At 34.7% G+C, this 23,818-nt stretch overlaps 1 protein-coding gene across 6 annotated transcripts in view; it reads right to left on the bottom strand.

Annotated features, from left to right (window-relative positions):
* Positions 1-23,818, bottom strand: part of LOC150101808 (adenosylhomocysteinase-like 1) — a 328,595-nt gene that overhangs the window by 130,726 nt on the left and 174,051 nt on the right. For all 6 annotated transcript variants that reach the window (XM_090400531.1, XM_090400532.1, XM_090400535.1 and 3 more), the window contains 2 exons: positions 21,299-21,393; positions 15,528-15,704 (listed from right to left, as the gene is read on the bottom strand). In XM_090400531.1, the coding sequence (XP_090256657.1) occupies positions 15,528-15,704; positions 21,299-21,393 (272 nt within the window). The remainder of the gene's footprint in view (positions 1-15,527; positions 15,705-21,298; positions 21,394-23,818) is intronic.

Raw genomic sequence — 23,818 nt, 5'->3', positions numbered from 1 at the left:
AACTTCAATTCTCCTTGGTTGCAGTTCATCAGCTATCATCAATAACACCCCCCCCCATTTTATTCTCTGTCCCTCCTAAACACACTATAACCTACACATTCTATCCCACTAACTATATCATCTTCCGTCAGCCATGTTTCACTAATGCCAATAACCTGTGGCCAGGAAGAGCCAATCAATGCCAAAAATTCTTCCTTCTTGTTCCTAATACTCCGCTGGCATTAGTATACATGAAATGCAGTGATCCCTTTGTCCCACCCTTATCTTGATGCGTTATTCTAAATGTCCCATTCCCATTTTTTGTCCTTAGTGCTGGCTCGGTTACATTATATTCATTTTTACACTCAACTGTCTCACTGAAGTTTGCATATCCACTCCCCCCCCTTGGTAGTTCTAGTTTCTCTGGTTCTGCACATCCATTTTCACTTCATTCAGCAATACTTTTTCCAGTCTCCGCACACCAAGTCCATTCAAATGCAGGCCATCCATCTTGTATGGCCTGCATTTGAATTTTTGCCACCATCTATTAATCCACAAATTCCACACCACACCGTCTGCATAACCTGTGCATAATGTCGTTTGCAATTATGGCCCTCCTTCTAAACTCCTCTCTGTCATACCGCGGCAACAGACTTACCATTTTAACTCTGTCACTCTTTTCTTTAGCTACCTTTAACAATACTTTCAAGTCCTCTCTCATAAAAAATTTATCACCTTTCAATTCATTCATACCTGCCACAATTATTAATTCTTTCACCCTCTGTTTTTGCACTCTAATACTCTCACTTACATCCTTAAATTTCGCACCCGGTAAGTACGATTTAGTTACACTCCCATCTATCACTCCTCTTAATAACGAGTCACCATACAACACTCTTTCCTTCATTTCAGAAACTCTCCTACTCTTACGCTGTTTATTTACGTTAGTCAAATCACTCTGGAAAGAGTTTTGCAGGTGCTCTAATTGCCGCTGTGCATTTTGTATCACTGCGCGCAACCTAGCGATCTCACTTCCTACAAATACAAATAATTCCTCATTTTTTTATCATTCAAACCATTTTCTCTTTCTGTATAGTTGCTCTCACTCTTTCTTAGATCAACGCTCACATTGCCATCTTGTACATCGCAATTCCCAATCAAGCCACTATTTTCACTCTCATTCTGGCTTTCTTCAACCATAACTCTCTCGCAACCTGACACATACTTCAACTCCTCACTTTGCTTACACTTTCTGCACATTCTCCCACCACTATCACTTTCAATCCAAACTCCAGCCTCATTCGGGAATGCATATATTCCACACACATAGCATTGGACAAATTCTTTCACATTATAGTTTTTGAACAATGGCGTCGTATTTTTGGACGCCATTATCTTACGTCGCATTGGCGCCATATTCAAATCTATGAAATGTATCATTAAATACTGAATTAAATAACGGAATTCACACCAGATACAACAAGCTATCAAAATTAGACAGTATTACGTTATGATTTTAACCTATATTCTAATTTTCATTCAAAATTGTACTTAGCTTTCGGGAGCTCCCTGAAAATACGACTGACCGTCTGGCCCTCTAGCGACCAATAATACCAATAACCTGTGGTCTGGAAGTGCCAACCATGGCCCAAAACTCTTCCTTCTCCTTCCTAATACTCCTAGTATTAGTTTACATGAATTTAAGACCCCCATTAGTCCCCAACCCCACTCTGATTTGTTGTCCTTATTCGCTCGGGCATGTTATATTCATTCATACATTCAACTGCCTCCCTAAGGACTGTATATCTTCTACTCCTCCCCCCCCCCTTAATAAATCTAGTTCCCTGAATTTGCACATCCACTACATTCAGCAACACTTTCTCAAGTCTCCTTACACCGTAACCATTCAAATGCAAGCCATCCATCTTATATAGATCCTTTTGCCCATCGAACTCACTCCACACATCCACAAATTCCACACCACTCATCATACATAACCCACGCATAAAGTCATTCGCAATTATGGACCTCCTTTTAAACATTTCACTGTCATACCGTGGCAAAAGACTAATCATTCTAACTCTCACTCTTTTCTTTTGCTACCTCAAACAATTCATTCAGGTCTTCTATCATTTCCATTTTATCTCCTTTCAAATCATTCATACCTGCCACAACAATCATTTCTTTCACCCTTTCCTTTTGCTCTCTAATAGACTCAATTACATCCTTTATGGTTGCACCAGGTTGGTACGATTTTGTCAAATCCTCTACTAACACACCTCGTACTAACGTGTCTCCATGCAGCACTCTATCCTTCATTTTGTTCATGTTCACACTCATACGCCTATTTTTCCTGTCATACTTTTTATTATTGGCTGGTTCATTCAGTCGACTTTTGCTCATACGCTCTAGCTGCTGTTTTGCCCTTTGTATCGCATCATTCAACAACGCAATCTCACTCATTGCATCTATCTCATCTCATTTTTATTCTCTGTAAAACCATTAATACTATCATTCACACTCTCACAATTCTCTGGTACAACCTCGCCGTTTCTTGTCATATCCCTATTTTCTTCATTCTGAAGTTTGACAAAAATATCACACTCACGATCCGAAATACACTTCAATTCCTCATTCTCCCTACATTTTCTACACACATTCACTCCTTTATTATCATCTAACCACACTCTGACCGCACTCCATAAGGCATACATTTTGCAGATAGTACACTGAATCATCTTCTTTACATTACCGTTCTTGAAAGAAGATGGCAAACCATCATTACTGGCTGCCATTTTCCTTCGTACTGGAGACATACTTACTAGTAACATATTTTATCAAATTATAAATTATAAACACCAAAAATACACAAACAGATGCACTAAGATACGCAAGGCAAACAAAACTACGCAATATTAAAGTAAATTTATCAACAATAACTGAAAATAACGCTTATCTTATCAGGAGCTTACACGAACACTACACATTATGAATCCCTCTAGCGGCGACTTCCCGACATAGATTATGTTGTTTTATTACACTAATAAAACTACAATAATATACTAAAATTACACAATTAAATCTAACAAAATAGCAATAAATCAACAAAAATCACAAATCTTTCAGGAGCTCTCTGATAGTACATCCTTTCACCAGCTAGCCTCGACACCAAGCCCAAAGCTACTTCATGGAGCACTTCGAACAACATATCTTTGACAACATTACACCCAAACCTAACCTGTGGTTCAGATATGTAGACGCCATTTTCACCATATGGAAATACACTTCGGAAGAATTACAACAGTTTCTTTCAAAAATAAATACACTTCATCCAAGGATCCAGTTCACCCCAGAAGTAAATAAGCAGTTAGCCTTTCTAGACCTCTTAATTCTTTGCCAACCAGATGGTAACCTACAATTCAGTCTAAAGGAAAGAGACTCATACAGGCCAGTACATCCATGCTGAATCACATTACCATCCCAGTCAAAAGGCAGGTACCATAAAAACACTAGTTCATAGAGCCCACTCCTTTTGTTCTTCAGAAGAACTATCACAAAAAGAATTACAATATATTAATTCCTCCTTCATATGCAATGGTTATAAGAATTCCTTCATAAAGAGAACTTTAAGTTGTCGTGCTCCAGCATCCAAATACAGAAGAACCTATGTGTATACCTATCCCCTACGTACAAGGCATTAGCGAATGCATAGCTAAAGTGTTAAAACAACTAAATATTTGTGTGGCCTTTCGACCCGTCAGAAAAATCTCCACATTCCTTATGTCTCCAAAGGACAAGCTCCACATCTCGGCTATCCAGGTGTCTACCAGATTCCCTGCTCTTGTGGGTTATATTTTGGACAAACAGGAAGATCTGCTCTGATCCGGTTAGAAGAACACATTGTACATCCAGTACCTTGAACCTGAACAGTCTGGACTTGGAGAGCATGCCATCAACCCCAGAAAGAGTTTGGTGGAACAAGACAAAAGTCAGTTCCTAATGGAATGGCTTTACAGAGAGATATGTGAAACGTTACTTCACTCCCCTAACCTAAACAGATCCGATGGTCTACGTCTTCCCCCCTAGTGGGAGATAGTACTCTATAAATCAGCAAATCTTTCCTAATTGTATCTTGATTTTATATACATACATACATACATATATATATACACACACATACATACATATATATATATATATTGGAAAAAAATTTTTTTTTTTTTTAAATAAATTCAGGAAATTTAACCTTATCTACTTAGGTGGCACTTTGTGAATATAACAGTTATTGTTTAATAACAGTTATTGTTTAATTAGCCTTTGTACCTGTACTGATGATGCCTGTGATACTCAGGCGAAAATTCTACGAATGAAGAATAATTTACGTGAGTTAATTCCGTTATTATAATAGTAAGTAATGTCTCTTCACGGTATTTCCTTACTGAAACTGATATACTATAAATGTTGGTAACTATCCAAACATTCTTAATTGCTCAGGTAGTTCTTGGAATAAACAATAATGGAAGGAGTGACTTAGTTTTTATGACTACCTGATTGGATTACAGGCTGGTTTATAATCTAATTTTGTCCTTATAGTTAGTCACTCTGTTCCACTTCTCCTCTTCCACTTTACCCAAACACCTCTTAACTGTAAAATCAGTTAAACATAAACATGTCTACTAAAAGAAAGTGTCTCTGGGTTCATGAAAAAGTTGAAATTATTTATGAGTTAGAACATGGTGTGAAAAATGGTGAAGTGTGTAAAACAATTTCTTTGTCCTCTTCAACAGTATCAACATTGTGAAAAAATAAAAACGTTTAAAAATTATTACTGGAAAACAACATAACCAAAAAAAAATTTCTAAAGTGTGAGCTTACAAACATCAATGAAACATTGTTTCAATGGTTTACTACACAAAGAAGTGTTGGCTTCTCAATAGTTTGATTTTGAAGGCTTAAGAGAACAAAACAATTGCTAATGGTTTGGATGTGAAAATGGTTGGCTGGATAATTAAAATCATGTTTATAATAATTATTGTTTTTATTTACAGAGAAATAAACTGTTCAAATTAAACATATTTGGTCGCTTGAAAGTTAAGCATAAAAAACTTATTGTTTAATACTGACCATATACAAATATTTTAACATTCTTTGCCTACCAGTTTCGCTAGCAAACTGTCTAGCTTTTTTGCATTGACAGAAAAGTATAAAAAATACTAGTAAATGCAAATTGAAAGGAACATAAAAACATTGTAAACACTCTAGTAGCTAAGGTTGCATGTTTACGTGACAGATACTGAGTGGACTTGTTGTAAACGCATAATGTGATTACTAGCTAGCTGCAGTTCAGATGGATTTAGAGAGAGAATGAGGTTTTTCCATGAACTGTTAAGAATAGTATCCTGGTTTCTGTTGAGGTTTCCACCAGTTTTTAACACTATTCTGCGGCTTCCTTGAATAAATGATGTCTATAATCGTTGTCTAAATATGGCATGGAGCTATTTTGCCACTCTATCGTGTGGTTAGACGTACAGAAATGTTGTGCTAAGCCGGAAGAAATACTTCTTTTGTGGTTTATGTCACCAATGTGCTCTCTCTGTCTGATCTCCAAACTCCGTGAAGTTTGTCCGATGTAGGCGAGACCACAGGAGCAAGGAATGTAATATACTCCTGGATATTTGTAGAATGGCACCTTGTCTTTTGGTGATCCTAAAAATGTTTGATGCTGGTGGTTGGTTTGAAGATCACGCTGATGTTGTGGGCTTTTAGTATTCTGGCTATTTGATAAGAAATTGACTTGACGAAGGGAATCACTACAGTAGAAATGTGCTGGGAGTTTGGTTCTTCTTGTCTGGGGTTGTCACCGTAGAGATATTTTTTGATTATGTTCGGAGGGTACCATTTTGTGATAATGTTTTGGCTATTAGTGAAATTTCAGTCTGTATCCTCCTCCTCTTCTGATATAAACTTACGTGCTCTGTTTTTCAACATATGGATAATGCTTAGTTTGTGTGTCTTGTGATGGTTAGAAGTATAATGAAGGTATCTTCCAGTGTCTGTCGGCTTTCTGTAAATAGATAAATTGATACTATGAACAAGAGGTACGAACTTAATCAAAGTGATATTAATAGCCATAGGTTCTTTGATGAAATTTCCAACAATTTAGAGTATACCATATGGAACCAAAATTGATCAAATGATACAACGTAGTTATGAAAAAACTTTCAAACTTTATAAAGAAAAACATATTAAGAAATTCGATGAACTTGTCAAGAAAAAATATCGGACACAGAACAACCTCCCGGACGGCAAAGTGATTTTCAATTTGTCGAATCATAGTCTGACAAAAAATGAATCTGACATTCTCAAAAAAGGCTTAACTTTGCAATTACACCAAAGCACATTCCTAAAATGGATTTTATGTGTGGAATTGAAAAAGGCCTATATCCACTACCGCAAATTGCAGCCAACACTATTAGATTCAAAAGTACCATAATCCTAGCCAAAGCTAAACAACCTATTCTCAACATGTCTCCTTATGATAGAAAGGCAATCCTTAAAGAAAAACAAAGATATCATCATTACCAAGGCTGATAAGGGAAATTCAACAGTCATCCTTAATTCTAAAGAATATTATGATAAGTTAAACTTATTACTATCAGACAACTCTACCTATAAGATCCTAGACAAAGATCCCACCATAAAAAATCACAATGAAAAAACAAACCAACTAATCCATAATTGCAATATTTGGCCAGAGGAGGTGAAGAGAAGAATAAAATCCTCACATCCCATTACTCCTAGACTGTATGGGACACCTAAAATACATAAAAAGGATATACCTCTCCGTCCAATCGTTGATGGGAGATCATCCCCAACTTACCTTTTGGCTAAGCATCTTGCAAACTTATTAAATAACAAAATAAGATCAACAGAATCCTATATCAAGAATAGTCAGCATTTGTAAATAAACTCAAAGCCATTAAGATTGAACCAACAGATATACTAGCCAGTCTGGATATTGTTTCCCTCTTCACCAATGTACCAGTAGAAGAGGTAATAAACATCATTCAAGACCTCTTTCCTCTAGACATCACACAGATGTTTAAACACTGCCTTCAGTCTAATTTCTTCAAGGTTAATAACACCATATACCAATAATTAGAAGGCCTAGAAATGGGAAGTCTGCTATCACCATCCTGTGCAGACCTTTTCATGGAAAAACTTGAAAAAGAAATTCTCTCAACAATCTCCCCTAGACCATCTATATGGTGGAGATATGTTGACGATATTTTCATTATATGGCAAGATAGCTTAGAAAACTTAAAATCGTTTGTGAATAAAATCAATTCCATACATAAGATAAAATTCACTCTGGAAGTTGAAAACAACAACCATCTGCATTTTCTAGACATCTTGATAAAAAGACAATCAAATAGTGTCAATTTATCTATTTACAGAAAGTCGCACTGGAAGGTACCTTCAACATACTTCTAACCATCACAAGACACACAAACCAAGCATTATCCATATGTTGAAAAACAGAGCACGTAAGTTTATATCAGAAAAGGAGGAGGATACAGACTGAAATCTCACTAATAGCCAAAACATTATCACAAAAGGATACCTTCCGAACATCATCAAAAAGTATCTACACGGTGACAACCCCAGACAAGAAGAACCAAACTCCCAGCACATTTCTACTGTAGTGATTCCCTTCATCAAGTCAATTTCTTATCAAATAGCCAGAATACTAAAAGCCCACAACATCAGAGTGATCTTCAAACCAACCACCAGCAAACATTTTTTAGGATCACCAAAAGACAAGGTGCTATTCTACAAATATCCAGGAATATATTACATTCCTTGCTCCTGTGGCCTCGCCTACATCGGAAAAACTTCACGGAGTTTGGATATCTGACAGAGAGAGCACGTTGGTGATGTAAACCACAACACAAGTATTTCTTCCTGCTTAGCACATCATTTCTGTACGTCTAACCACACGATAGAGTGGCAAAATAGTTCCATGCAATATTTAGACGACGATTACAGACATCATTTATTCAAGGAAGCTGCAGTAGTGTTAAAAACTGGTGGAAACCTCAACAGAAACCAGGGTACTATTCTTAACAGTTAATGGAAAAACCTCATCTTCTCTCTAAATCTATCTGAACTACAGCCAGCTAGTAATCACATTATGCGTTTACAACAAACACGCATGCGTGATAATGATTAAGAATAACAACAAGTCCACTCAATCTGTCACGCGAACATGCAACCTTAGCTACTAGAGTGTTTACGACGTTTTTATGGTCCTTTCAATTTGCATTTACTAGCATTTTTTATACTTTTCCGTCAACGCCTTGAAAAAAGCTAGACAGTTTGCTAGCGAAACTGGTAGGCAAAGAATGTTAAAAAATATTTGTATATGGTCAGTATTAAACAATAAGTTTTTAATGCTTAGAGAAATAAATTGTTCAGTATTAAGTGTATGGTTTTAAAATTATGAAAAAATAAATTGTGTTTAAGAAAAAAAAATCATGTTACAGTATAAAAATTTCTCATATTTTGTTTTGCCATTAACAAACTATAAAATAAAAGGTCTAGAAATATATACACTGACTTGTAGTTTATATAAGACACTTGTAGTTTAAGTGTCTTATGTCACAAAATACAGCACAAGCATATTCATATAAATAACATACAATATATAATTATATTATTTTTTTTTTAATCTATTTTTTTATCAAGTTATTGAAAATATAAAAAAAATAAGAGGTAGATTTAACTCATCACTGTCATTGTAACTATTATTTACTATATCAGTGATGAGTTAAATCTCTTCTCCCAGTGCTCATTAAAATCATGTTGCAGTTTGTTTATATAAGTTTGACTAATCTAATGATGCATTAGATACATTCTTTAAATCAAGCTAGTTTTAATAAAAATAATTTTTGAGAATTTCTTCACTGTTTAAAATAAAACATCAACAAAGAAATTTTGTTTCATTGCAGCATTTGACAGTAAAGTAAGATATGAATCTGTTAAATGTTAGAATATGGTATTTTTGACACAGTTATAATTTTTAAGCTGTAATCAACACTTGGACTCGCTCATGGTCAAAATGAGTAATCTCAGCTATGTTCTCTATTGTTAATAATGGGTGAAAGCAGGGAGGGAAGAATGAGCAATTTATTGGCTTACTATTATTAAACTTGGTTTTGTAGTTTTGTAGGTGCACTAGCTGGTTTTGTAGGTGCACTTGGTTTTGTAGGTGCACTAGCTGGTTTTGTAGGTGCACTTGGTTTTGTAGGTGCACTAGCTGCATATCAGTGCTAGTGCACCTAAAAGCAAGAAACATTTTCTTATAAAATAGCTTTAATTTTAAAGACAGATATTAGACAGAATACACTGTATCTGTTTTTATATTTCTAGTCTTTTTGTTATTATTGCACTCTCCATGGAGTCAGCAGACTCATCCTGGGAGGTTCAATTCAACTGACAACATATTTATCATAAATCTTAATATCCTTAATGCCTTAGTCACTTTTTTCTGGACCCTCTCCAATGTTTCCACATCACAACGAAAACCAGGTGACCAGATCTGAGCATAATAGTCCAAGTGTGGTCTGATCAGTGTTTTATACAGTGGCACAACCACCTCCTTATCCCTAAATGTTAGAGAACTTATCATAGCAGCACTGTGATCTGCAGCCTTTGCAACACAATATGCCATCTAAACTTCAGCCTAATCTTGAATCTCGTCTACTTCCTGCAGTACAGTACCATCGATATAGTACACAGCTTTATATTTCTGCACTCCAAAATGCAACACTTTGCACTTATTAATATTAAAAGTACAACCCCACTCCTTTGTCCAAGTCAAAAATCTATTCAAATATTCCTGAAGGGAATTTCTTATATAGTTCTGAAGAGAATTAACATCAGCAGTGCCACTTATAATTCTCCCCAACTTTGCATCATGAGCAAATAGCTGAAGATCCCCAACTCAGTCCACATGATATATCGTTTACAAACAAGAAGGGGTCCAAGAACAGAACCTCAGGGGCCCCCTCATTGATTATCCTCCTTTTTTGAGACACTGCTCCATTATACACAACTTGCTGGTATCGTTCAGAGAGCCAATCTCCAATTCATCTAACCAATATTATTATCATCATCAACACCCGACCTCCATGAAGTCAGAGACTCATCGTGGGAGGTACTCACTATTGCATACAATGCGCATCCAACCTCATCTTAAATTGATTCAATGTGTCCACATCCACAACACACTCAGGCAATGCATTCCCACTCACCAACCACCCTCCATGCAAAGAACCTGCTTCTCACTCCTTTGCTCACACACTCCTTATACAGTTTCTAGTAATGGCCTCTTGTTCTACTCCCCTCTCTCATTCTATGAATAATCTCTTCCATGTCTACCTGATAACAAACCCTGACTAGCTTATATGTCTCAATCATACCCCCCCTTCCTCCTATTCATTACCTTTGCAACTTACAGTCTCTCAATCTATTCTTGTATTCGAGATTTCAAAGACCACTGACCCCCTTTGTGAATCTTCTCTGGACCCTATCCAACATATCTTCGTTACCATGAAAACCTGGCAACCAAATCTATGCAAAATAATCCATATGAGGCCCGATCAATGCCTTATACAATGAAATCATAACCTCTCTATTTCTGCATGTCAGGGCTCTCCACATCATTACCATTATTCGATGTAATGTCTTCACAACTTGTGCAATGTGGCCCCTGAATTTCAGGTCCTTGTCCACCATCACTCCTAGATCTCTCATCTCCTCTACTTGTGTTAAAGTTTCCCCACCAAGTGTATATTGCATCCCATCGTTGTTTACCAAATCTCAAAACCTTACACTTGGCAACATTGAACTGACAGTTCCACTTACCTGCCCATTCATGCAATCTATTCCTCTTGTAAGGCATTAACATCAGCCTGACTGTGCATTGCTTTCCCCAGTTTTGCATCATCTGCAAACAGCTGGATATCCCTAGTTAAACCCAACTCAATATCATTAATATACAAATTGAACAACAATGGTCCCAAAACTGACCCCTGTGGCACACCACTGGTGACCTTTCTCTTTCGAGATACTGCACCCTCCCATATACAACTTTCTGATATCTATCTGACAGCTGGTCACTGATCCAACACAGAAGTCTGTTATCCAATCCCATCTGTTTCAAATTATTTAAGAGCTTGTCATGTGGCAGTCTATCAAAAGCCTTTGCAAAATCCAAGTACACCACTGTAAATGCATCTCCTCTGTCCTCTGTCAAAATACTATCTATTCCCATCCTCTGCAGCTTGAACACCAACTTTTCAAATGGTAATCTATTAAATGCTTTTGGCAAAGTCCAAGAATATCACTGTATAACAATTCTCCCTCATTACCTCATTAAAAATACTAACAAGAATCCTAAATAATAAAATAAAGGAAATTAATCTATTAGATAAACAACAAGGTTTCAGAGAAGATAGATCATGTACAGATCAAATATTCATAATCAGACAATTGATAGAGAAAACAATAGAATACAATAAGAAACTATTTATATGCTTTATACACTTGGAAAAAGCATTTGACAGAATATTAATTCAAGATGTAATAGAAATATTGCAGAGAAAAAAAGTAGCAAAAAACATAATACAAATAATTAAAGAAATATATGATAACAATAGCTGTATAATAAAATCACAAGGAAAAATAAGTAAAGAGATACAAATTAGTAAAGGCATTAGACAAGGAGACTCTTTAAGTCCAACAATATTCAATATAATAATGGATGAAATAATACAAAAAGTTAATAAAATACAAGAGAATAATAAGAAAATAAACAATAGAATAATAAGAATTATATGTTATGCAGATGATGTAATATTAATTGCAGAAAATAAAACTCAGCTATAAATATTACTACATACATTTAATAAAGCAGCAAAAATTATATAATATGAAGATATCAAAAACTAAAACAAAATATATGACAATATCGCAAGAACCACAAAGATGCAAATTAGAATTGGAAGGTACTATTATTGAACAAATAACAAATTACAACTATTTAGGTATACAACTGAACTGGAAAGGAAGGCCACATCTAGAAGTCAGAGAACAAGTTGCAAAAACTGCAAGAATATCAGGCTGCTTGAACGAAACAATATGGAAAAATAAACATCTTAGAGTAGACAAAAACCAGAATTTATAAAGCAGTAATCAGGCCTATTATGACATATAATGCAGAAACAATAACATACACTAGAAAAACAAGACAAATGTTAAACACAGTTGAAATGAATATATTAAGAAAAATAGTGTTAATGTCGTCATTTTCTCTCTACTTCTTAACTTATATACTTCTTTAACCTCTATTATCTTTTCTTATGTGTAGCCTATTCTACCTAGGGATATTTCCTTTTCAGATACTGGCAAATTTATATTTATACTGCACCAGCCAGTATCCTATAACAGGAATTTATTCAAGTTCAGGGAAATATTCCTAGATTCATTGGCATACACTCTAACACACACTTAAATAGATATCGGTACTTTTTCAGTCGTGACTAATGATCTATTACCTAAACACATATATCTAAAATTTCTCCCACTGGTTCTAATTTCATACGTGCTAATTTGATATCTCGAATTCAGGCATATATAATAAAACAAGTTTATTGGAATTAATGACAATTACAACTAAATTGAATCAAAATGCTAAAACTTCTAAATCTCTAGCTAAGTTAAACAATTCTAAATTAAACAAAATGCACTCAGATAGATCAAAATGTTAATCACACAAAACAATAGAAAGCAATAACAATATTACACTAAATTCAGATCCTCTCATGCATGCTATTCATAAAGACATATTACACAACGTGTTGCTATCTCAGTTAAGGTTATCTACTAAACAAAATATACTTATTACTTCAGTCACATACAATTAGATTCGTTCCTGACAATTCCTTGTCCAACAGAATTTGCTGTCTCAAAATATGAAATCTTATCAAAGTTCTGTAAAGATTGTCCACATAACTTAAACACAAATTTCTATCTTCTATCACTTCCATAACAAATAACAAGGATCTCTACATTACCCAGTTCTTTCCGAAGGTCTATTAACTACCACATGTTGTTCTGGTCATCCTTCGATCGGCTATTTCGGTGCCTGGTTTATGGCTACGTCGTCCTTTCTACTGTTGCCGAACTCTAACTATTTTCTTCCGAGACTGAGGTCTCCGCTCCTTTCCGATGGGACATCCAGCGACTGGCACGATTCTGCATAAGCTAATGATTCGTGTACGGCTCCACGTGGTATTTTCTTCAGCATAATCAGGAAAACAGCCCACTGTCCGACATCATAGAACCCTGGTTCGTCCTTTCTCCGACCACCGGTCAAGAATCCACAAGATGAAATCCGGAACAAAATGAAAAAGCCTTGCAATATGTCGCGCATTGCCTTATATTCTGTGTTCTAGCGCTCTCTCTCTTTTTGCTGTATCCTTTTTTTTCCACATGACCATTAGTTTTAATGCCCTTAAGATGATCCTTACTCTCCCTATTGCTGTTAGGTGCTGTCTTCGAGGAAAGCACGCTTACATTATTTTAGATAGCTTAATAGGACACAAATAATCACTAATTTGACATAATTCTCTAGTTTAGTTTTCCATTTTGACTACAAATATTTCTAATACATTACACATTATTAATGTACATTCTCAAATACAACAAACAAGGTCTTTATTACTTTCTGCTGGTGTGCAGGTAATATCTCAAATTAGTTAAAATTTTCATGTTAGATTCTGAATGAACAACTTCTTAGAAAATCCTCCATTCAAGATTTAACAATAGTAAATAAAAGTAGATTAGATAAAATAAAAAAATATAGATATAAGAAAACAGTGTGAAATACAAGCAATAAACAATTGGGTAGCAATCCGAAGAATAAAATGGATTGAACACGTGGAAAGAAGAAGTGAAGATAGAATAATAAAACAAGTCTATAGTTGGAAACCAAAGAATAAGAGAAAAAGAGGAAGACCTAGAAAGAAATTAAAAGATGCTATTAAAGAAGATGAAGTTTTGGTCGCAACAGATACATCTAATGCATGAAGAAGACAATTCTTCCTTATCTAACATACTTGTTACCTTATAAAATGCAAGTAAATTGCTAAAACTATATCCTTTACAAATCCATGCTGACCATCATAAGGAATGCTATGTCCATCAACCAATCCTGTAATCTATTCCTAACCAATCTTGCCAACACCTTGACCACAGCTGCAGTTATGCACACTGGTCCATAATTGGAAACATCTGTCCTAGAACCATGCTTGTGGAGTGGTACTATTTTGCCTTTCCACTCCTTCGGAGCCCTATCCACTACAAGACTTTCATTAAATAACCAAGCTAAGGACATAGACAACTGTGGTGCACATTCCTTAAGAATACACGGTGATATGTCATCCCTTCCCACAGCCTTATTAACATCGAACCCAATTAACACCTGATAACACCTCTGATTCTTTCACTTCCAATTCTCCTAATACTTACCTCCCTTCTATATATTGCACTGCATTATTTACACCAGTATGATATACACTGACAAAGTGCTCATTCAATAATTCCACTATATCCTTTGCAACTGTTATTCAAAAGAATTAGAGGCATGCATGTTAAGTGCATGAAAGAATTTGTAGAACATATATACTGAATAGACAATAGAATTGTCTGTTGTACTTGGCTAAACCAGGCTCCGTATATCACATTTACTGAGTCATCAGCAAACAGCTGGAAATTACCCTTAAATCATTTCCTACATCACCAACAGACAAATTAAATAGCAACATCCCAAATACAGAACCCTCAGGTATGCCACTGGTATTCTGCTGAATTCAATTCCTCATAGACTACTATTTGATATCCAGCATCAGCACTTATCCCTTCACCAGTTCCATATCCAATGCCATTTGCAACAATTTATGTAACATATCATGGGTAACTCTGTCAAACAGTATCAATGCATAGCTATTTCCTTCAACTCAATTGCTACTTTATTATAAAAAATCTGATCTAATCTAATCACTAATATCTTAATCATTACTCCCAAGATACTGATTGTCTATAATTTGCTACCTCTGTTCTGAAATTGAATGAGAAGTGAATCATCATTCAATTCTGAATGATGATTCACTTCTGGATGCAAAATTATTTTTTGTCTATTTTCTCAATTGCTACTTTATTATAAAAAATCTGATCTAATCTAATCACTAATATCTTAATCATTACTCCCAAGATACTGATTGTCTATAATTTGCTACCTCTGTTCTGAAATTGAATGAGAAGTGAATCATCATTCAATTCTGAATGATGATTCACTTCTGGATGCAAAATTATTTTTTGTCTAGCAAAGAAGTGTATATGGTATTTATTTTCATTTGCTTGAATTATTTCCTTGATATGTTAAATTTATATAACTGAATGAACCAGTTTGTCAAATTACATACCTTTGTTACAGAATCATTAACATTCATTGCAGGCACTGTGAGTTTTCCAGCTTTGGATAACTGATAGAGGCGATGGACGCCTGTTACACTTTCTTCTACAATACCTTTTATCAAGCCAAATAAAGTAGGATGTTTTTTCAACATTAGGTGTGTAGCATCTCCTCCATCATCTAAAATCTGAAAATCATTTTACATATATCAACAAAATATAGAATTTTGCAATTTGTTATTCAAATATATATTCTGAATTTTATTTGAAGTTTCTTTCTTGAACTCATGGCATATGAGTTCAAGACAGAAAGAAACATCTATAGAAGTTTTCAAAAGCATTACAATGTTAGAAAATTATTAATCACTACACGTTTTTTTTTTTCCCTTTCCTATGTATTTTGAAAACCATATACGTGTGGTTGTTGACATGTGTGGCTTGCAAAAATATATTGGCTGAGCTCCTTTTTGCATCACAATTAATATACAAGGCAAATAAAAAAAATTCAAGCTTTATAATTATTTACTGGGTATAATATGGAAGTCCACTGGATTAAAACATACATTTAATGTTTATGGTGAGTAAAGAATTTAAATTGTAATTTTAATGCTAGATTTGAGTCATGGATTAAAGAAATTTTGGGTCAGCAAGTATTACAGCAGAAATGTGCTGAAGAATCAGTAATTGTACAAGCCAGTATTGACAATGTTAGTTTTAATGGGTGTGGCTTTGATTGTGTGATTGCGGCACGTGTTGCAGACAGTGAAATTAGCAGAATGTTAGTGTGATACTTGGTGCTGTAGAATTTAGTTGTGTTGTGTGTGTTGGAACTTATTCTTTTCACTTTAATTTTTTTAGAAGTGTCTGTGAAAATTTTGTGAAGGAAGATGGCATCATTATATTGTAAGAAGCAAAAGTATGAAGATGAAAACAGAAATTTTAACCAAGAGTGGAAGAAGATTTTGTATTCACTGTTAAAAGAGGTAAACCTTTGTATCTTATCTGCAATATGTCACTCAGTCATTGCAAAGCCAGTAACTCGAAACACCACTATGAAACAAATTGCAACTTTTTGTCTGATTATATGCCTAAATCAGAATTAGTGAAAAAACAAATTAACTGTGTTAAAGTCATCAATAAATAGCTAGCAGACACTGTTGACAACATTCAGTAAGGAAGGTGATACAACAAATGAGGATAGTTTTGTTATATCATGAAATATTGCTCATGCTAAATGCCCATATTCTGATGATGAATTTGTTAAGAATATAGCTAAAATTGTTGCAGTGTTATTAGATCCAAATAACATGTCAAAATTTCATGTCAAATATTGAAAGTGGAATGCCATATATAATTTGTGAAACTGTGGTGACCAATTTTACAAATTGGCTAATTATACACATTCGATACTGGCATGAACGTGTTAATAATGCTGACAAAATGTCTCTTCGCTAGACAACTGCAGATTAAATCGACTAGCCATGAAAAGCAAAGAATGTACTTTTTTTTTAAAAAAAGTTTTTCTGCTTTAAAGATAAACTATTTCTTTAAATTTTCTTTGATTTCTTTTCTATTTTGTTCTCAGTTCTGTAAATGACAATAAATCAAGTATGCTTATCAAGATCCATTCTGTGACAGTCCATGGGATTAACATTTTATAATTCTCACATTTCATTCTAATTCTCTTTTTTATATATATATATATATATATATATATATATATATATATATATATATATATATATATATATATATATATAAACAGGCAGGATGAGAGCTCTGCTCCAACCACTTTGACCAGACTTTGTGATGAAGTCTAGCCACTATAAAAATTTTAAACTTTCATATTTGATAATTTCTATTTGGATATAAACTTATTCAGCCTATTTTTACATTTCAGGTTTCTAATAGTTTTTTACCCATTGCCAGTTAAAAATGTACTCCTGGTTGCATTCCTTTCAGATACCATAATTCCTTGATTCATATAGTTTTTTCAAAGGTTTACATGCATGTCAAATGATGCTTAAATATGATGCATTTTTGACATATATATTCATTTCAAAGAATAATTAGAGCTAAACAGGTTCTACTCATGAAAAGAAAATTTTGAGATATGAAAGCTTATTGTACCCTATCAAGTAAACAGACAAAGTATATGTAACCATAAGAAAACTAATACAAACAGTATTATATATTCGTGTGTATGATCTGGGTTCGAGGCTACGTTGTGATTGGTCGGTGAATTTAGAGTTTGTGTAAAAGTGATAGTTTTTATCTGTTTTATCATGTTTTTTCCCTTGGAAAATTAGTGTTTTATAACATATTTTTGTTAAGATATTGCTGTAATAAATATATCATTAAAACATTTAAGGAATTGAACAACGTAGTTAAGAATATAAATTAAATTATACTTTAATAAATATTTCCAATATTTCGGCAACATCACATTACCATCTTCTAAAGGAACTTACAAAAAAAAGGCACGTGCACATAGGCACTACAACACAGTAACTGAGAATGAAGAGATGAAGCTATTGTTCTCATTGTTCTAAAAGTCCTGATGATACAAATTTGGTTGTATGCGACTGCTCCAAATTTGGAAGGATTACATCAGCAGACCTTCAGCCCAACAGCCAAGAACACCCGATTAATTACTTAGCCTGCTAGAGGACACCATCAGGACTTTTAGGAGAACAATAGCTTCATCTCTTCATTCTCAGTTACTGGGTTGTAGTGCCTACATGCACGTGCCTTTTTTTGTAAGTTCCTTTAGAAGATGGCAACACGACATTGCCGAAATATCAGAAATATTTATTAAAGTATAATTTAATTTATATTCTTAACTACGTTGTTCAATTCCTTAAATGTTTTAATAATGTAATAAATATAGTTCAAAATGGTACCAAAAATGCACAACAAATGTAATGCTAAGAAGAGCAGTGAAGTCGAGAACAAGAAGGCTTGCCTCACTAAGGAGGTTACTGAAGATATTGAAGAGGTTATTAAAAATGAATTAACCTCCAAAATAGCAAAATTAAAGCAGATAATCAGAGAGTCGATGGGAATTACAGAAAGTCTAGAGGAGTTCGAATGAACTTAGGGAGGAAAAGAAAATTAAGCAGCAAAATAAGAAACAACGAAGCACAGAATCAGGTAAGTCGGTAAGTAACAAAAATCAGGTAAGTAACATTTGTAAAAAGGATGTTATTTGGTATGGCAACTATCAAACTATGCTGTTGATGAGCGGGTTATAACGTCAAGTTTTCTAGGAGCGAAAATTAAAAATATAGTATATTCAATTCAAAACAGAAAAGTAAACAAGATCGTAATTGTAGTGAGTACTAATGACTCAACTAATGATAAGTTCAGTATGAGAGAGGACATGAAAGGGTTGTTGGAAAAGGCAAGAGTGAGCAAATGAAAATAGTAAGTATATTACCTCGATATGATAAAAATCGATTAAGAAGAAGGGCTATGATGGCAAACAATACAATGCGTAGGCTGTGTAGAAGGAATGGGTGTGAGGTTTGTGGATGTGTGGAGCGAGTTTAAGGGAAGATTAGATTTGTATAAGAAGGACGGCCTACACCTGAATGCATTTGGTATCAGAAGTCTTGAAATAACTGGTATGAAACCACACAGAAAGTCAGGGAATTGAAATTATAATGGAAGGAATGGTGAGAATATGAGTGTAAGAGTGACAATATTATATAATTGTGGGAATGGGCATTAATCATGGAAATGATTGAGGAAAGAACAATTTCAACTTTGTGTCCATCTGGATCTGAACCAGATGGACACATTCAAAGATGTCTACATGCATAAGGCACTAGAGAAGATTAGAGATCTGCAAGTTGTTCAACTGTCTCATGCAGACTGCATACAAAAGTATATAAAAGAACATGTAGATAGCTTATGTCTATATATAAATGCTAGGAGTATCAGAAACAAAAGGGATAGAGTTTGTTGTCTCGGTCAATATGTTGGGACCTCAGATTGTAGATATTAGTGAGAAATGGCTTTCAGAATCAGACATACTAACTGGTATCAAGTGTAAAGGGTAATATTTTTAGGAATATATCCTATGATTGCACTACTAGTAACAGTATTTCATGTGGCAGTGAATTTGAAGCAATCTGGTGTGAGGTGGAATCTAACAAGGTCAGTTACATAGTAGATTGTTGTTACAGACCTGGTGGATCGGTTGTTAGTGATGAAGAAATGCATCATAATGGGACTTTAATTATCCAAATATTGATTGGGTAGCAGTAAAATCTCATGAGAAGAATGAAACTGAATTTACTGTGCTATTGCAAGACAACTTCCTCAAACAGAATGTGACAGAAGGAACTCAATGTCAAAGATTGTTAGATTTGATTAGTGTCAGAGTGAGTTCAATCAAAGAAGTAACTATTCTGCCTCCAGTTGGTGACAGTGACCATGCAATACTCACTTGGGAAGTAATTAAGTTTATGAATGTTCCATTCAGAAAAAGGTTACACATTGAACTACAAAGCAGGAAATTGTGACCAGCTGTGGAGTACACAGAGTTCAGCAGAATGATATTGGTTGCTAGATGGGAAGTATTTAAAAAACACTTAAATGATGCAATATCAGAATATATCTCAAGAGTTTGAAGAATAAATAGGGTAGGTATGAAATGGATGTGTAATCTTATAAAGCAAGAGATTCGTAAGAAACAGATTATGTGGAAGGAATACCATGTGCATAAGGATGATGTCCTTTATGAAAACTATAAGCAGCAGGTTAAAATAGTCACAACTGTTGTACAGAAAGCTAAGTCTGAGTATGAAAAGAAACTGGCTCTGCAAGCTAAAGACAACCCACAAGAATTCTATCGATATGATGCAATAAAAGAAAGAATGAATATGAAAGAATAACTCTTCTGAATGCAGATGGTGTGAAGGTGACAGATGCAGAAGAGGTTGTTCAACAAATGAGTGCCCATTTTGCTAAAAGCTATCAACCTTCTGTAAGCAATATTGAGAGTTCACTGCTACTTCTGAAGAAACTCAGGTGTATGAATTTTATTAGAGCTGTTGCACAAAATAAGAATTCAGCAATAAGGACTGATGAGATATCAGCACGAGTGCTAAATGAGCGTTATTTAAATAGCCCGGTCAAAGGAATACCAGGCTATATAATTTAAGTCTCAGAACAGGGAAGATTCTGAGGAATGGAAAGAATGTATGGTAATCCCATTGCACACTACGCAAAGAACAATGTATCCAACTATCGACCAATCAGTATCTCAACAGTGGTGATGAAGATTTTGGAAAAATTGGATAGGACCTTGATATGAATACAGCTATGAGCTTAGATGGCACATCAGCTCGAGTTTTATGTGAAGGTGCTAGGGAATTGTCAGCGTCTTTGACCACATTGCTTAATCTAAGTTCTGGTTCTCGCAAGGGGGTGGGGAAAGATAGTTCCATTGTATAAAGAGGGCTCGAAGACTGATTTAGCAAATTATCAACCGATCAGCATATCAGGAGTTGTAAAGTAATGGAGAAGTTAGTCAAAAGCAAAATACAGGAATACAGAGAAGAACATCGAAAAACACTTTTTGCATGCTTATATGCATTAAGAAAACAAAACTGCACACTGAAGAATTAACCTGGAACTAACTAGTTACCATACAAATTATATGTTGACTTACGCAAAAGATATCCAAAAAGTATAATCAAATGTTGAGAAATCTGAACAACTTCTAGTTCTGACTACTGTCTTAATATACACAGATACATCTATTAAACTCTACCATATTTGGTTGCCAATTATCAGTATGTATGCTTCGATCTATACACCACCAGAAGTCTTCTTCTGTTTCACCTTTCCAAGCAAATACAGAAACTCCTAAGGGAAGAGAAGAGAAGAAAAAAAAAAAAAAACAGGAAATTTTTTTTTGTTGTTGTTCATCCAACACAGATAGATGCAATAATTATGAATAATTGCTTTAACAGTTTAAGAATGATAAGACATTAGTATTTACTAGCCATGCAAACAATTTTAAGAATCTCTTTACTCAAACATAATATGATGTGATTATGAATGAAATAAATTTTATTAGTCAACCAATCACAGTAAATAAATAGATATAAAACACAAGTCACCGATCCATGGTACTAATGAACAATATATATTTTCATGGGTAGGATTTGCATTAAAAAATCTTTAATATTCAAAATACACACACACACAGTAGATACAAGGGTGGTCTCAAAAGTTCTTGACCTCATAGATGGCAACACTATCGCAACTCAAATAAAGACTAAGTATTGCTTGATATAATTTCCCATTGACACTATATAACTGTAGCGTATTGAATAGTTTCTCTCTTGGCACCTTGTCATATGCCTTTTCCAGATCGACAAAACTTAAATACAGATCTTTGTTATATTCCCATGATTTCTCAACTGTTTGTCGTAAAGTGAAGATCTGATCCTGACAGCCCCTATTTGGCCTGAATCCAGCTTGTTCTTCACCAAGCTTTTCTTCCACAATTCTTCTCAACTGTTTCTCAAGTATACTTGCAAGAAACACTCAGTAGGGAAATAGCTCTGTAATTATCATTCAGTTTTATTTCCCTTTTTATATATGGGTACTATTACAGCTTTACTCCAATCATCTGGAATTTGTCCCTCTGTCCAGGCCTTCTGAACTATGCAGTGCAGCCACTGTATGACTCTTATACCTCCATACTTGAGCATTTCTGGTAGAATATCATCTACTCCTGTTGCCTTTCACATTTCAGGCTTTTTCAACTTCAAGTATAAATATGTATTCCAGACTGTATGCCTGTTGAGTGTTTTTTACCACTGTGCTATCACTGCTCGTTTCATTTAGCAATTTTTTGAAGTAATTACTCCATACTTCCAGGATATCTTTCTCTCCTGTTTTCATGTCACCTTTATCATCTCTAACTCTTTTTACAGCACTCTTTATTCCATTTCTAAGCTTCTTCAACAACCTCCAGAATATCTTACCACCTTCTTGATATTTATTTTCTATGTTCTTGCCAAAGTCCTCCCATGACTTTTGTTTAGCTAGTTTTACACAGTGTTTCACTTTCTTACATTTGTTATTCTCTAAGAGCACAAACTGACTTATTTGCCAGGAACTTTTGATATGCTTTCTTCTTTTCCTTCACTGCCTCTTTAACTTCCTGTGTCCACTATGGAGTTCTGATTTTTCTATCCTTGCAGACAACCTCACCACATGTGCCTCTCTGGCTGAGTCAATCAGGGTTTTCTTCAAGGCTTGCCACTGAATCTCTAAAGTTTTCCTGTTCTCAAACTCTTTCATTTTTTCTTCAATAATCTTTGTGTATTTTAGTCTACAGTTCACATCTGATAGCTACTCAACTTTAATTCACTTTAAAACTTTCTTACATGTTATTATTTTCGATATGAAATTCAATTTCGTCCTGCTCAAGACTAAATAGTGATCACTTCCAATTTCAAATTCTCTGTACACGCTGGTGTCCTGTACCAGGGAGAAAACATCACTATCAACAATAACTTAGTCAACGAGACTTCCTTATTCCTTGTCTCTTCTCTCCATGTGAATTTGTGCACATTTTTATGTTGGAACATGGTGTTAGTAATAACCAGTCCATGTCCTGAGCAGAAATCCAAGAGGTATTTGCCATTATTATTAGCTTTGCTCTTTTCTCCAAATTTCCCCAAAATATTTTTGTATATCTGACAATCATTTCCTACTCTGCTATTTAGATTCCCAACAAGGACCAACTTTTTCTTTTTCTTTGTGTCAGTTGCTTTCTCTAAAGCCTCAAAAAATTCCTCCACTTCTACCTTGGTAGAACCTTGTAGGTCCATAGGCACAAATAAGTCTCATTGTCCAGTTCCCCATTCTGATATTTGCCCACACTCTACTTGAGACCACCTGCCATTCAAGAAGATTAGTCTCGAATTTTGTGTTGAATACTACTCCTTCATTGCCTGAATATAACATTTTGTATTTATTGCTCAGAAAGATGTCACCAGTTTTTGCCTTTTTTTTTTTTGTTTCAGTCACCCCTATTATGTCGATCTGGTACTTATCCAGTTCCTCAGCTAGCCCCATTTCTTTACCATTCAGGTTTCTTATGTTGATAGTACCAATCTTGAACTCTAGTGATATCGAGTTCGAGTGTGTTTTAGGATGTATTCCAGTAGCTTACTTTTCGCTGTTTAACTGGGAAACGCCCCAGCTGGCATGAAATTCTGTCATGTTGTACCAGCATTTTTTATTTTGGTTTAAGCCACTAAAGAATACAATT

The sequence above is a fragment of the Typopeltis vanoorti genome, chromosome 11, assembly GCF_054136105.1.
Source record: "Typopeltis vanoorti isolate ZY-2024b chromosome 11, IOZ_Tvanoo_1.0, whole genome shotgun sequence".
NCBI classification, from domain to species: domain Eukaryota; kingdom Metazoa; phylum Arthropoda; class Arachnida; order Uropygi; family Thelyphonidae; genus Typopeltis; species Typopeltis vanoorti.
This window is presented reverse-complemented; position numbering and strand designations above follow the sequence as displayed.